The following is a 14,866-nucleotide window of genomic DNA, read 5'->3' as shown; positions in this document are numbered from 1 at the left end:
TTATGTGAGAAAATAATATATGGTGGAGTTTATAGGATCAAGAAGCACATTGGAAATATTCTTGGAAATATATTTGATTGTCAAAAAGCATCCTAAGAAGATCGCAATAAGTGCAAACAGGCTATTTTAGAAGGAAGAAACAGAAAGAAGAACAAAAGAATGGCAGAAGAGAGTTGTAGAGTAGAGGTGAATATTTCTCTAGATGAAGAAGGTAATGAAATTGAAGGGATAGATGGACTTAAAAAAACGTCTTCCACTTGGCTCCATGGATAGATATGCATCGATGATTTCTCTACAAAATGCAGGTTCAAGTGGGAGTAAAGTGTTTCACCAAAAAAATATAAATGAGACTCTTTTTAAAGAGAGAACTCAAAAAATTCAACAATATGTTGGGAGATGGGTATATGAAAATGGAATCCTATTCAATATTGTTGATAATGATAGTTTCAAGCAACTAATGGAAGCAGTGGGTTAATTTAGACCAAGATTCAAGCCTCCAACTTAATATCAACTTAGAGAGCCATTTTGAAAGACGAAGTTGAAAGAACAAAGTAACTGCTAAAGAAACATGAAGAAGAATGGGCAAAGAATGAGTGCTCGATCATGACTGATGCATGGAATGATAGAAAAAGAAGAAACATCCTAAATTTGTGTGTTAATTGCAAGGAGGATACTACATTTTTAGAGTCTAAGGAGTCTTCAGACGAGGCAGTTAGAGCTGAACTTATTTTTGAGCATGTTGACAAGTGTGTTGAACAAGTTGGAGATCATAATATTATTCAGATTGTAACAGACAATGTCACCAACAATATGACTGTAGCTAAATTGATGAGAGAAAAGCGGCCTAGGATCTTTTGGAGTTCTTGTGCAACTCACACGGTTAATCTGATGTTTGAAAGTATTGACAATCTTCCAAGATATAAAAGGTTATTGAGCAAACCAAGTCTTTTACCATTTTTATTTATGCTCACCAAAGACTTTGTCATTAATGAAAAGTTTCACGAAGAAGAGAGATAGTCTGATCAGGAGTTACCAAGTTTGCATAAAATTTCCTCACATTTTAAAGTTTGACTGAAAAAAAATCTATTTTAATGTCATGTTTACAAGTAATATATCAGAGAAAGATAAATGATCAAAAACAAAGGAAAATTGGCTTACACTATTGTGATGAGCATGAGTTTTTGGAAAGGTGTGGTACTTTGTTTGAAAAAATTTGCACCTTTGGTAAGAGTTTTTTTGATTGGTAGATGGAGATAGAAAGACATCTATGGGATTTCTATATGGGGAGCTTTTTCGAGCTAAAGAAGATATCAAGGTGGCTCTGAACAACATGAAATCAAATTATCAACCTATCATAGTGATTTTTGAGTCAAAAATAAAGGATAAACTTGATATATCATTGCATACCGTTGTATTTTTGTTGAATCCCTATTTTTACTATAAAGATAGTTGTAATGTTCTTTATGAGGAGGTCACGACTGGGATTTTTGAATGTATGGAAATTTTACATGCCGATGAGTTTGATCGATACAATTATTAACAAGGAATATGCAAAATATAGGGACAACATCGGGTTATTTGGGAAAACATTGGCAGCAAAAGTATGTGAAAAAAATGATGATACATTTGATTCATGTACATGGTGGAGTAGTTACAGTGCTCACACACCCAACTTGCTAAGAGTGACTTTGAGGATACATTCATTAACTACCGGTTCATCTGTGTGTGAAAGAAATTGGAGTGCATTTGAAGGAGTAAGCTTAAACTCTAAGCCTTTAATTAAAGTACAGTACTAGTTTTTAAAGTTAATATTCATGTTACTAACTACAATATTTTCTTTCTCTCTTTTTTTTAAGATTCATACAAAGAAAAAAATAGGTTGGATGTCAACAGATTGAACAATCTAGTATTTGTCTAATTTAATGCTAGATTGTTGAATAAACAAAAAAGAGAGAGAAAGGAATGACGATATTATTCTTGCAAAAGATGCTTCAAATGCACATGGTTAGATTGTGGATGGTGGGGAACATGATGAAGTTGAACTAAGTTTTGGGATCACTTGACAAATGGTTGATGAAACTACTATAGCAGATGAAAATCTACAACTCGAAGAAGCTCCAGTGTGAGAGAACTTCACTAGGATGATTTTGCATCCAAAAACGAAAAGGAGGATCATATGATATTGAATTTGTATTCGATGAAGAAAAAGTTGTCGAAAATTATGGAGAAGAAAAAGTAAAATAAATTTGTGAAATTTTATTAGTTGTGTAATTTTGAACTTATTTTAAATTTGATGTTATTGTGTTGGAGTTATAGAATGTGATTTATTATGTAATTTATGTTGATACCGTGGATTCCGTCTAGCTGCGCTAGGCGTTGGTCTGACGTCCGACTAGCGCCTACAAATTTTAGAACCTTGATTTAAGCTTAGATTGTGGTACCTGTATTAGATAGAAATCGGAACCATGGTTGCTCACCTATTTCTTTCTAGGATAAATGCATTCTGGCATCTATTGACTTGATTTGTGAGACTTTGTTCAACTTTCTGCCTTTCCTTTAGTCTTTCTGAATAAAAGTGATGCCTTCAATTGGCCTTTCTGTTATTCCTTAACCTTGTAGTTTAGTCATGTAACTTTATGAATTTTATTTCCTGCTGAACTTTTAGATTGCATTATTTGTCTTCTTTTTCTAACTGAAATTACTAATAGTGTGGAATTTGTTATAATTGATTCTTTTTCTATGTAGTCTATTGAATTTAGCAAAATAGTCAGCTTGTTAAAGCCTGAAGCATCAGAAGATGTACTACTGACATCATGTCAGAAGCTTCTGGAGTTTTTCACTCAATGCCCTAGGCAGAAACATGTTTATATGTCACAACATGGTTTTCTTCCATTGATGGAACTTCTTGACAACCCAAAAAACAGGGTAGTTTGCTTACTCATTTTGTTGAGATTTTGTGCTTCACTAACTCTTGAATAATATGATGCAGAAGCATAAAGCTTCATAAAAATAATCTATTTATATCCTTGATAAGTATTGATCTTTTAAATATTATGCAGGTTATATGCTCAGTACTCCAAATTATCAATCATATAATCAGGGACAATACTGGTTTTCAAGAAAATGCTTGTCTAGTTGGCCTTGTAAGTTCACACCTCTTAAAGCCTTCTACAACTTTATAGTGACTTTCTAGTAGTCTGGAAGCTGATGAAATTGGGGTACAGATTCCAGTTGTAATGAACTTTGCAGTCACTGATTGGCCAAGGGAGGTCCGTATGCAAGCTGCATTTTTCCTCCAACAGCTTTGCCAGTCCAGGTTTAGGCTTATATTTATCTCTTGTGCCTTGTAGTTTTCCATTTTTTTCAAACTAATGATATACTTTCATCTAGTACTTGGACATTGCAAATGTTCATTGCATGTCAAGGAATACCAGTCCTGGTGGGCTTCCTTGAGGCTGACTATGGAAAGTACAGGTTGGTTGTCTATCCTGTCAGTTGATGCATTCCCCAATTGACTTTCCCTATCTGCTGAGTTTGATTCCGTTATCAGGGAAATGGTTCATCTTGCCATTGATGGCATGTGGCAAGTTTTTAAGCTTCAGCACTCAACCCCAAAGAATGACTTTTGTCGAATTGCTGCGAAGAAAGGCATACTTATTAGACTTGTTAACACCCTTTATAGCTTGAATGAAGCAACTCGTCTGAGTTCTGTAGCTGGCGGGGGTTTATCCATTATACAAAATAGGTCGGCTCTAAAACCAAGATCTGGTCCTCTAGACCCTCTCAGTCGGCCTTCTGTCATGCAGGGTGAATCACCAATTTCACACATGGGTCAAATTGATACTTCAAAGATTAGGCTTGACCATCCTTTTTCATCTAGAGCATTAGAGAAAACACAAAATCCAGCTTGTCATTCTCAATGGACAGATGCAACCCAGTTGGACAAGCAATTTTTTGGTGGAGATAACGTCTACTCTAACCATGCTATATTGGAAGATTCAAAGGATAATGCACACCATAGTTTGTGGGATCATGAGCCTTCTTGTGGGGATGCTGACTTGCCAAGGCATCTTGGTAAGAATTCTGCTAGTAGAACTTCTACTGATAAGCCACAAAAGCATATGGAATTTGCATCAAATGGTCATTCGGGTGGTCCAATTCAATTAACATCTCAGAATGAACAAATTCGACCACTTTTAAGCTTTCTGGAAAAGGAACCACCATCTCGACATGTTTCAGGACAACTTGATTATGTTCGTCATATTTCTGGGCTAGAAAGACATGAAAGTATATTGCCACTACTGCATGCATCAAATGAGAAGAGGACAAATGGTGAACTTGATTTTCTGATGGCAGAATTTGCAGGTTAACTTCTGATTCTCTCCTGTGCATATGGTCAATAATTATTTTTATAGTTTAAAAATCTGACCCAAGTTAGTTAAAGCTAATTGATTAATCCTTTCTGTATGAATTAGAAAGAGTTAAAGATATAGAAATTCACTCTTATGAAGCATTCTAGATGAAATCTATAACTGTGAATTCCACTTTATCAAACATGATCAAGAGTGCAACTACATACAGTCTGTTAAACTCTAGCTTATAGCATTTGCATAGGAGGAAGAGTTTCATAAGTCATGCTCATAATGCTTGTGCATTATGGCATAATTAAAGTATTTCAAAAAGTTATGGATTGCTTATTTATAATGTGTTTTGCTTGAAGATGGACATTCTTTTGCATTTACCTTCCTCGGTTGCATTTGCTTACTTTATTTTGGATGGGCTTGGGTGATGGCAGCGATGTCAAGACATGAGCAAGAAAATGGTAGCATAGATTGTAATATGAAACTTTCAAGCAAAGCAAGCAAGATGGCTTTGCCTGCAATGGGGTCAACAAATTCAAATGATGGAGCTTCCACATCAGGATTAGCCTCAGAGAACACAACTGGTATTTTATCTGGATCTGGTGTACTGAATGCAAGACCTGGTAGCACTACGTCATCTGGATTGCTGTCGCAGATGGTGTCTTCGTCAAATGCTGACGTGACAAGGGAATATCTTGAGAAAGTTGCAGATCTTCTATTAGTTTTTGCACAAGCTGACACTTTGGTGAAATCCTACTTGTGTAGCCAGAGCTTGCTTACGCGCCTTTTTCAGATGTTCAATAAGATGGAGCTACCTATTCTCTTGAAGGTATATTGGTACTCCTTCATTGGTTTATAACACCTTTTCTCATCTAGGCTACTAGTGCAATCATTGGATTTTTTTTTTCTCTATTGCAAAGTGCAGATCCTGAAGTGCATCAACCATTTGTCCATGGATCCAAATTGCTTAGAAAGTCTTCAGCGTGCCAATGTAATCAAATATTTGATTCCTAACCTTGACCTCTGTGAAGGATCCCTTGTTTCACAGATACATAATGAAGTGAGTGATCTTCATAGATTTTTGTTTATTTGTTATCTCTTCTAAATTTGTTCTCTCTTTTGTACCAGATTCGTTCACTTATTGTGGCTGATTAAATTTGTTCATCTTTGGAAGGTCCTCAAGGCACTATTCAACCTTTGCAAGATCAACAAGAGGAGACAGGAACAGGCTGCAGAAAATGGAATTATTCCACACTTGATGAATTTTATCACTTCGGATTCACCACTCAAACAATATGCATTGCCTTTACTATGTGATATGGCTCATGCTTCTCGAAACTCAAGGGAGCAGCTGCGAGCTCAGGGAGGATTGGATGTGTACTTGAACCTGTTGGAGAATGAGGCTTGGGCCGGTATAACTTTAGATTCAATTGCCGTCTGTTTGGCTCATGATAATGAGCAGAGAAAAGTAGAACAAACACTGTTGAAGAAGGAATCAATTCATAAATTAGTGAAGTACTTCTGCAACTGCCCGGAGCAACATTTTGCGCAAATTTTAGAGCCTTTCTTGAAGATACTTACGTAAGAATGAAATGTATTTGTCCTAGTCTGTTTGAATCGGCTCATGATGGCCCGGTTTCCAACACTGAATTTGCAAATAAATACGCAGGAAATCACCCCGAATTAATACAGCTATGGCTACCAATGGTCTGACAACATTGCTAGTCGCACGACTTGAACATCAAGATGCTATTGCACGACTTAATCTTCTGAAACTAATAAAGGTAATCTTTCCCAGCTTTTTTCTTTTAATTAAAGTTGGCATCGGTATCCAAACCTACATATGAATTCTTAGCGGGTGGTATCCTCCATGCACCCTGCTGGGGATGGTGGCATCGTCAGGAGCATGTCCATTGTTGCAGCAAGTGAGAGATCAGACTTGGGTGGAGGAAGACATTAGCTTATGGCATGAGATGTTTTCGCCTTTTATTCATTTTGTTTTTAATTGTTTTAGGCTGTTTACGAGCACCATCCTAGACCAAAGCAACTAATTGTGGAGAATGATTTGCCTCAGAAGCTGCAGAATCTGATCGAAGAACGCAGAGATGGTCAGACATCCGGAGGCCAAGTCCTAGTCAAGCAAATGGCGACTGCTTTACTAAAAGCTCTTCATATCAACACTGTTTTGTAGATATTCCATCCACATTCCGAAAGAATTGTAACATAATATTGTTAGTTTTTTTTTGTCTCCTTTTTCCTTAAGTACAGGTTTTAGAGGTGAGCTATTTTATTTTTGTATTTTTAGTTATGCTGATATTTTTACCCCGCTACAATCTTGCGAGAAGTAATTTGTATTGTATATTTGTTGGCGTACATATAAACCTTTATTTTATTTATGTTCCTAGATTCAATTGATGCCTAAGAACATCCTTCCTGTTGCAGTCAGTACATTGCTCTGAATTTACCATTTTCAAGAGTTTTTGGTGATACGTGTCGGTGGTGACCACCTAGAAGCACCTAGGCGGTGCTGACCAGCATTAATAGGAATTGAAGGAGGAAGAAGAAACAACAACGTTCTCTGAGCCTTGCTGGATCCTTACAGGAGCTTTTGCTACCAAACTGCGAGCCAGCAGAGCTGTTGACCTCGGTGAATCCATGGGCGTTCAGTAGACAAATGGAATTCGGTGAGTTCCATTCAAGTCTGAGTTCAAAACTTTAAGCAGTGTTTATTTATTATAATCCACAAAATTGCAATATTTACGCTTTTCTCTATTTTTCTCTGATTTGAGTTTATTTACTTATCTTGATCATGCACTTTGACTTCCACTGAATTGTTTGAGCCTGACGTCTGCTGATTAATGGTAATTTTTTTTTCTTCCTTTTTTTTTTTTTGACTGAAATTGCAAGCCTAATATAATACTAGATTTGCTGTTAGAACAGTGTCAATTGGATTGAATCGCTTCTGTTTGCCTTGTCCTAATGTAGTTTGCAGAAGGCAAAAAGTAAATGAGGCCACTGGCCACCAAACCAGACAGAGATATCATAAGCCAGTTGTATGACAAATCGAAGCCTTTAATTTTGGATTCAGGCAAATGGCGAGAACATTTTGATTCCGGACTAGTAGAATAGCTTGTCATGTCTTGTCATATCCTTATCGGTGTCGACTAAAAGTTCTTGGATTAGAAGGAGAAAAAAGGTGTGTTGATCTGGATGCCATTGCCAGCTGATGAACACAGAGCCTGCCAGCCTGGTGTTTGATTTCAATAGATATCTTCTTCCAAACCCCACAAGCTGTAGACCATCTTCTGGCCCTTCATATTTTATTGTAATCACCAAACTTATCATCCTCAAATGCTCAGAAATAATGGCCAGAAGATTGTGGTCCCTTATCCCAATCTTATCGCAGTAATTGACAAAGATTGGCAGGGAAAGGATGCTACGGCTGCTCATGTCCAGGTCAGGATATCAGTTTGCCTCTTGGATATGTTACTTTACTTCATCTTTGGTGCCATGATAATGGACCTCACTCAACTCTCTTTTAAAGTAGGGGACAGGAAAGACGGCACGGAGCCAAGCCATAGCTGGACTGATGTGTTTCAAAGGAGATCTATTACAGTGTACAACTTTGCTCGCGAAGAGAGGCGAGGAAGCAATCGAAGGCTCTTAATCGTCCTATGAATCTAAAGTACTCTTGAAATTTTCCATTGTTATTGCCTACCAAATCCAAAAGATAAGCAAAGCACACCATATTATTTTATTGGCATCAAATGAATGATAATAATAACAATAATACAATTTGATAAGAAGCTAAATGAATTATTAATAGTGGTAGAACAACATTAGGATCCTAAATCTCTTGACTTCATCAAATTACACAATGAAAATAAATAAATAAATGGCAATCTTCTCAGAGATGAGCCAATTAATCTCTTGCAGGGATTCTCCTTGAGTTATGTACAAAAGCATCAGGGGAAAATGGAATTCACCTAGTCGTGTCCTGTGTCCATGTGAGTAACATTTTGTAGATCATCCTCCCAGAAAGCACCTAGCTGAAAGTTTGATAATCCTCCCGTGTCAAAACACGACTACTGGAATCTACGATTCAAGAGATTGTATCGATGTATGTGTTCTTGCTTACCTGAGACGACACACTCTCAAATCCAGAAATGAAAGGGTGGTGTGTGCTGAGATTGTGGTGGTACACCAAGTCTAGCATATCGATCGAGCTCTGGGTTTCCATGCCATTAGGCAAGACACAATGCATGGGATCTCCTTGTGGAGGTTGGTTAATATATGGCGCCGGCACCTCTGAAGTCTCCATCGAGTAAACTGAGTTTGGCATAGTTCCGCAAGCTTGATGCATCTGAATTTCCAAAATTCTTGTTTTGGTATGGATTCTAATGTATAGATCATATGAACCATGAAAAAAATAGAATTGTTTGCAACTTACATCCTTAGGAAGGCAACTTGCCACATTGTTGAAATCTAATTGTGGATTCACAGTGGCCAGCTTCATAGATAGGAACTATTCACATTTAAATTGTAGAGAATTTAGATCCTAAACCTTTTCAAGTATTCTTCCAGAGAATTGCTAAAAGTATCCATGGCAAATCTACCTCAACTTGGCACTGTAACGACTGCACGTAGTTGATAATCTCATCGAGCATGACCGCCTTTCCGGTAACCTACACAATTTAACATGAGACAAGAGTTTCTAAGCAAGCCAATCTGAGGAGAGTCCATCACTATGTGATACCTTGTTGCAGCCAGGAACAAGATCTTGTAGCAACTTCATCCTCTGGCTTATTTTCTCTCTTCTAACCTGATGAAACCGAACAAGAGATATCGATGAATAGACGCGCGAAATGGAACAATTACAAACAATGTGCTCATACCCTCTCAGCAAGGCTATGGCTATCTGTTGCTTGACCTCTTCTTGCCCTGACATGGATGTAATCCTTAGGAGGCTCAGGAGACTTTGAATTACTACTTTTCCCTTCATTCTTCTCGTCCTTTGGTTTAAGTTCCGTCGATCGACTTCGCTTTGGGCTTGTATCCTCTTCCTCTGCCAACTGAAGTTGCACTTTCTTCAGCAATTTATTCAGCAAATTCACTAACTCAAATGAATTCTTAAGAAGAACAGTTTTACCTTTACTTTGCCTTTCTTAGCCGCTTTCCGTTTCTTTGCAGGGGCCCCTAAACCTGCTTCTCCACTTGCAGATGGATCAGACACAGAGGATTCCGCCCTTCCACACATCAATTCACCATTATTTTCCAACTGTAATCTGCCCTCTGCCGAAGCTTCCATTCTTCTCTCCGGCAGCCTAAACTGGGCTGGGAGATGGCCATACGTCCTGCCGTCAGAGAACCGCTGCTCCAAATGCGCCGCCGGCACCGGAATTCCTGACAAAGGAAGGCCTCCTACTCCGGCTTGCGGATGGTGGAGGAACCGATTGAGTTTCGTTGGGGAATTAAGTCGAACACCCACCGGGCGTGATCGAGGCCGGGACGCCGCATCGCCGCCGGCTAATTCTCCCCCCACGAGTTTGTGGAAGGCAACGGGGTCGGCCGACGTGTTCACGAGGCGGCCACCGGTCGGTTCCACTCCCTGGTTCCAGTTCAGGTCGAGCATCTGCTCCGGCCCACCGCGGAACATCTCCGGCGAGGTGAAAATCGCTCCTTTCCGGAAGAAAATCGCCACAAAAGCAAGCAGAAACGACGAGAAAGTATGCTTGCCCAGAAATGGGCAGTCTTTCCGGCAAAGCACCACAAATGAATGAGAAAAAAAAAGAAAGCAAAATCTCTACTTTGGCAAAGCCAAAGGATCAAAAGCTACAAAGACGAAGAAAGGAGAGAGCTTTGCGGCAACACCGAGAAGGAAAATCCAGAAAGACGACGGGAAAAGAAAGCGGAGAAAGCAGAGGTTTTTGAAAAGGGCAGAAGAAGAAGAAGCAAGGAAGGAAGGCCTTAAGCTGCCCATGTCAAGCAGTCAAGCTCAAGGCTTTGGCCATGAAAGGATAAAGCTGGATTTATCAATTTGTTAATTATCTCAAACAGGAACAGTATGCACACTATCAATACAAAATTTATATGCATTTTCTCAATTTTTTTAGATATTTAAAATTTGAATGTCAGTTTTTTATGAATTAATAAATAATTTTTAATAAATAATTCACCTTAGAAAATTGGATCGATCTTTTATTGTGAGTACTTCCTTAAAAAAAAATTTATGGGACCATTTCAAAATTAATTGGCATAAATTAAGTATATATTGTCATATATATATATATATATATATATATATATATATATATTCTCCTGTTTTTTTTTTCATTTGAATGTGTTAATTAAATGTCCACAAGGTAAAGTAGTTGTCACCTAACCAATTAATTACTTTCAATCTAATAATACAAATAGTTTACTTTCTAATCCCCAATTTTATTCTATTTGCAACCTTGGGATTGCTGCTGCCTTTCACATGCCACTACTGCCTCTTGGAATCTTTTCTTTTCTTTTCATTTTAAATTCAATTTTCCAAATTTTATTATTTTCCATTTGAAAGGTGGGCTTCCACAGATTCTCCATGTTATTCTTAAAAAAGATTATCTTGTTTCTTCATTGCATTTCCCTGATCCCTAGATTAGTACACTTATTCCTCCTACTAATCCTTATTATTATGTAATTTAAATGTTAAACGTTATAAGTACTTTATCATGACAAGAACATACATTTGTATTTTTTCTTCCCATTGGATAATGAAACATTCTATCCAAGCAAGTAGGGTATAAATATTTATAGTTTATTTATGTTCATTTAATATGTATATAAATAATTAAATAAATAAGTTTAATAATTTATTAAATTAGCTTTTATATATAAATTTTATTAGAAAAGTGAATAGAAAATTAGTTAAAATGGATTCAAATATTAAAAAATTAGTCTTGAAAGTAAATAATAGATAGAAATGATTCTAATATAAAATAAAAAATGCTCTTTATTTTTGGAATGAGGTTTCATTTTAATTTTTCTAGGAGAAGAGCGTCTTGTTATCTTGTAAAATGATCAAACTATCTTTTATTATATTTTTCACATTATTATCCCTCTTATATTTTCCGTCTAAATCCTAAATATAAGACGCATTATGTAGTTATGATCCTAGAGCTTTTACACAGTTATAATAGTTACAGTTTCATAGTTACTACAACTAAGCCGTCATACAATTGTAGTTATTACATGACAAACTTAGTTATAACAACTATGAAATCGTAGATACTACAATTACGTGACAGTTCAATTGTAACAACTATAAAATTGTAGTTGTTATATAGTTGTAGCAGATACGATTTTATTAATATTACATTCTAAATTTGAGAGATCATAACTTTTGATTGTGGTTGAATCATAGAACGTACAATATATCAAATCGAAACTTATCTAAAGTTTTACAATTGATTATAGGTTTGAAATCTGTAACAATCTGATTTTAATAAAAAAAAATATCATTTAAAACTTTTTTAAAGATTCTAAATACTTTTAGTCTTAATTTTTTTTTTCAATATTATGGTAACTATGAAATAATAGTTCTTACAACGATATGGAAACTCAGTTGTAGCAGTTATAAAATTATAATTATTACAATTGTATAGTAACTATGAGATCATAGTTACTATAATACATCCTAAGTTAAGATTTAGATGAAAAATATATGAGATAATATCATAGAAGATAACGTATCATTTTACATAAGCATTTGAGACTTATTATTATTATTATTATTATTATTATTATTAACCTTCTTTTAACTTTTTGTAAAAAAAAAGATATCTGTTGGTGGAGAAACAGTGAATTAAAATATGTTTGGATGGGTTTAAAAATAAAATAAGAAATAAAGAATTGTTTTATGTATCGTGAGTCAATCATTGCATTGGATCACTAATTAATTTTAATTATCTTGTCAACAATGATTCCAGGAAACCCGGTGGTTGTCGGGTTGCGGTACTAATAATTAATATAAATTAATTGCTGTCAGGAAATCACTAACCTTGATTCACCGCTAATTTCTAGGATCTGCTGTTTGGGATTTTCCAGGAACCTCACTAGTCACTTCACATAAATTCCATTAAACGTAATATTAAATAACTATACTGTTAGTTTTACTAAGATTAGCAATATCAGACAAAATTCAAATAGGACATAATCCGAATGGTGTTTTTTTTTTTAAAAAAAAAAGAAGATTAAATTTACAAATTTTATATTATTTTATATTTTTAATGAAATGTATGATATGACTCATTTATGATAATTAATAGATACAATTTAAATAGAAGTTGATGTTAACTTTAGTGTGTGAAATTGAGGTGGCATTCATATCTTTATGTGTAAGATTTAGAAAATCAAATCGAGATTTGATTAGAGAATCAAATAGGATGATCATGAATGGGTCGATAAAAATAGATAAGTCGAGTGAACCACTTAAATTAGACGAATTTAGAAGCCTGATTTTTAGGTCAGACAGGTCGATAGCACAAAAACATACTAGTTGAGTTGATTGAATTAATTTGGCCAATGAGTTAAATAGGTTAATTGTATTTAAAATACTTAATTATTGATAAATAAATAAATCAACTTGATTAAAACATAAAATAAATTATTTAAGAAATTAGAACATTTTATTTTCACAACCAAATGAAGATTTGAATTTATAAAACCTCTTTTTAATTGATCTAAGAACAAGATGTTAAGCATGAAATTTTGACTTTAGACTTTAGACTTTAGACTCTAGACTATGATACGATGAATAGAAAAAGGTTCGTCTTGAGGAGTCAAGGGGTCAATAAGTCTATATAGATGGTGGTCAAAGTCCACGATGAGTCAGAAATCCAAATAGGTAGCCTAGTAGGGCACATTCTCATGATCAACCCTACCGATCAGAAAGTCTATATGTGGACCTTACTCTCGGGATGGACCGGGCTCACTCAGGATTTAGCTCTAATTTCTTTCGATCAGCCTTACTGATTGGACATGTTCTCTACAAACCTCACTACTTGCACGGATCAAACTTACACTGGACTCAGTTCTCCTCTCCCGATCGACCCTATCAATCAAACAGATTCTCTGTGGGCCCCACTCCTGGTGTGGACCGGACTCATGTGGGACTCAGCAACCCTCTATCCCAATCGGCCTTGCTGATAGGAAAGACTATCAGTGAGCATCATACTGGGTTCGGCCCGGATTCGCTCGGGGCTCTATTCCCTCTTTCTCGATCGACCCTGCCGATCGAACAATCTCTCAATGCCCCAATGCTCTACCCCCGGCGCAGACCGAACTACTTAGGGCTTTGCTCTCCTTTTTTCTCTCGATTGGTCCTATTGATCGGACATGTCATAAAAGAGCCAATGTTAATTTTCTAAACCACCCATAAAACTGTGTTTTCTTTGGGGATGTCACTATGGCCCAGTTAGGTTATATATAGAAATGAGTTCTCTGAAAGCTCATCTTCTAATTCTCTCGACCTAAAAGTTGAGTTACTGCCATTAATACAACATGTCAGTTTGTTAGAGGATCATATCTATGTAGAGATTCTTACACAATACACCTTCTTCGTACTAATGTGATTGATGGATGCAGCATGAGCATAATGTGTTGGGGACCGATGGCTGGCTAGAAGTGAATAGCCCTGCACAAATTAAAAACCTTTTCGGACTTTTAAAATAACACTTGCATATAATCAAAGAAAGAACTAAAAGGTAGAGGCACATGAATTTTTACTTGGTTACAACCAGGGAGGTTGTTAATCCAAGAAATGAATCACACTAATATCTCCTTCAGACGGAGAAGTCTCTTACAACATTCAGTACAGAAATGAGAAGTTAAACTAACAATGGAAGTGTACAAGTCTTGTATTTAGAATTGCTTGTCTATTTGTTAGCTTCTAGACCAAGGCAGTATTTATAGTTTTGGTCGGGATGCCTGGAAAGGGATAAAATTTTATCCACGACGCAACGGTCAACGTCCACGTTGATATTGATAAGTTTGTGGAAGGCAACGGGGTCGGCCGATGTGTTCGGTTCTACTCCTTGGTTCCAGTTCAGGCCGAGCAGCTGCTCTGGCCCACCGTGGAACATCTCCGGCGAGGTAAAAATCGCTCCTTTCCAGAAGAAAATCGCCACAAAAGCAAGCAGAAACGACGAGCAAGTATGCTTGCCCAGAAATGGGCAGTCTTTCCGGCAAAGCACTACAAATTAATGAGAAAAAAAAAAACAAAATCTCGACTTTGGCAAAGCAAAAGGATCAAAAGCTACAAAGACGAAGAAAGGAGAGAGCTTTGCGGCAACACCAAGAAGGAAAATCCAGGAAGTCGACGGGAAAAGAAAGCTGAGAAAGGAAAGGTTTTTGAAAAGGGAAGAAGAAGAAGAAACTAGGAAGGCCTTAAGCTGCCATGTCAAGCAGTCAAGCTCAAGGCTTTGGCCATGAAAGGATAAAGCCGGATTTATCAATTTGTTAAT

The 14,866-nt window shown here is 36.5% G+C and overlaps 2 protein-coding genes across 2 annotated transcripts in view; one reads left to right on the top strand and one right to left on the bottom strand.

Moving 5' to 3' along the window:
• LOC121991467 (MAP3K epsilon protein kinase 1-like) overlaps positions 1-8,065 on the top strand; it is a 32,052-nt gene extending 23,987 nt beyond the window's left edge. The window contains exons 15-26 of the mRNA XM_042545467.1: positions 2,746-2,925; positions 3,060-3,143; positions 3,225-3,316; positions 3,391-3,474; positions 3,551-4,365; positions 4,796-5,190; positions 5,287-5,421; positions 5,536-5,942; positions 6,031-6,145; positions 6,376-7,045; positions 7,354-7,817; positions 7,909-8,065. Coding sequence (XP_042401401.1) covers positions 2,746-2,925; positions 3,060-3,143; positions 3,225-3,316; positions 3,391-3,474; positions 3,551-4,365; positions 4,796-5,190; positions 5,287-5,421; positions 5,536-5,942; positions 6,031-6,145; positions 6,376-6,552 — 2,484 coding nt within the window. The 3' untranslated portion in view covers positions 6,553-7,045; positions 7,354-7,817; positions 7,909-8,065. The remainder of the gene's footprint in view (positions 1-2,745; positions 2,926-3,059; positions 3,144-3,224; positions 3,317-3,390; positions 3,475-3,550; positions 4,366-4,795; positions 5,191-5,286; positions 5,422-5,535; positions 5,943-6,030; positions 6,146-6,375; positions 7,046-7,353; positions 7,818-7,908) is intronic.
• Positions 8,066-8,090: 25 nt separating this feature from the next.
• On the bottom strand, positions 8,091-10,366 carry LOC121991476 (transcription factor bHLH77-like). Its single transcript, XM_042545476.1, has 7 exons — positions 9,511-10,366; positions 9,257-9,433; positions 9,118-9,183; positions 8,978-9,046; positions 8,812-8,886; positions 8,500-8,724; positions 8,091-8,410 (listed from the first exon to the last, which is right to left on the bottom strand). The coding sequence occupies exons 1-7, from the start codon at positions 10,015-10,017 to the stop codon at positions 8,348-8,350; spliced, it is 1,182 nt and encodes a 393-aa protein (XP_042401410.1). The 5' UTR covers positions 10,018-10,366; the 3' UTR covers positions 8,091-8,347.
• Between the last annotated feature and the right edge of the window lie 4,500 nt (positions 10,367-14,866).

Source organism: Zingiber officinale, chromosome 1B, assembly GCF_018446385.1.
Source record: "Zingiber officinale cultivar Zhangliang chromosome 1B, Zo_v1.1, whole genome shotgun sequence".
Classification (NCBI taxonomy): Eukaryota; Viridiplantae; Streptophyta; class Magnoliopsida; order Zingiberales; family Zingiberaceae; genus Zingiber; species Zingiber officinale.
The sequence above is the reverse complement of the archived record's forward strand: the minus strand, read 5'-3'. Positions and strand labels throughout refer to the sequence as shown.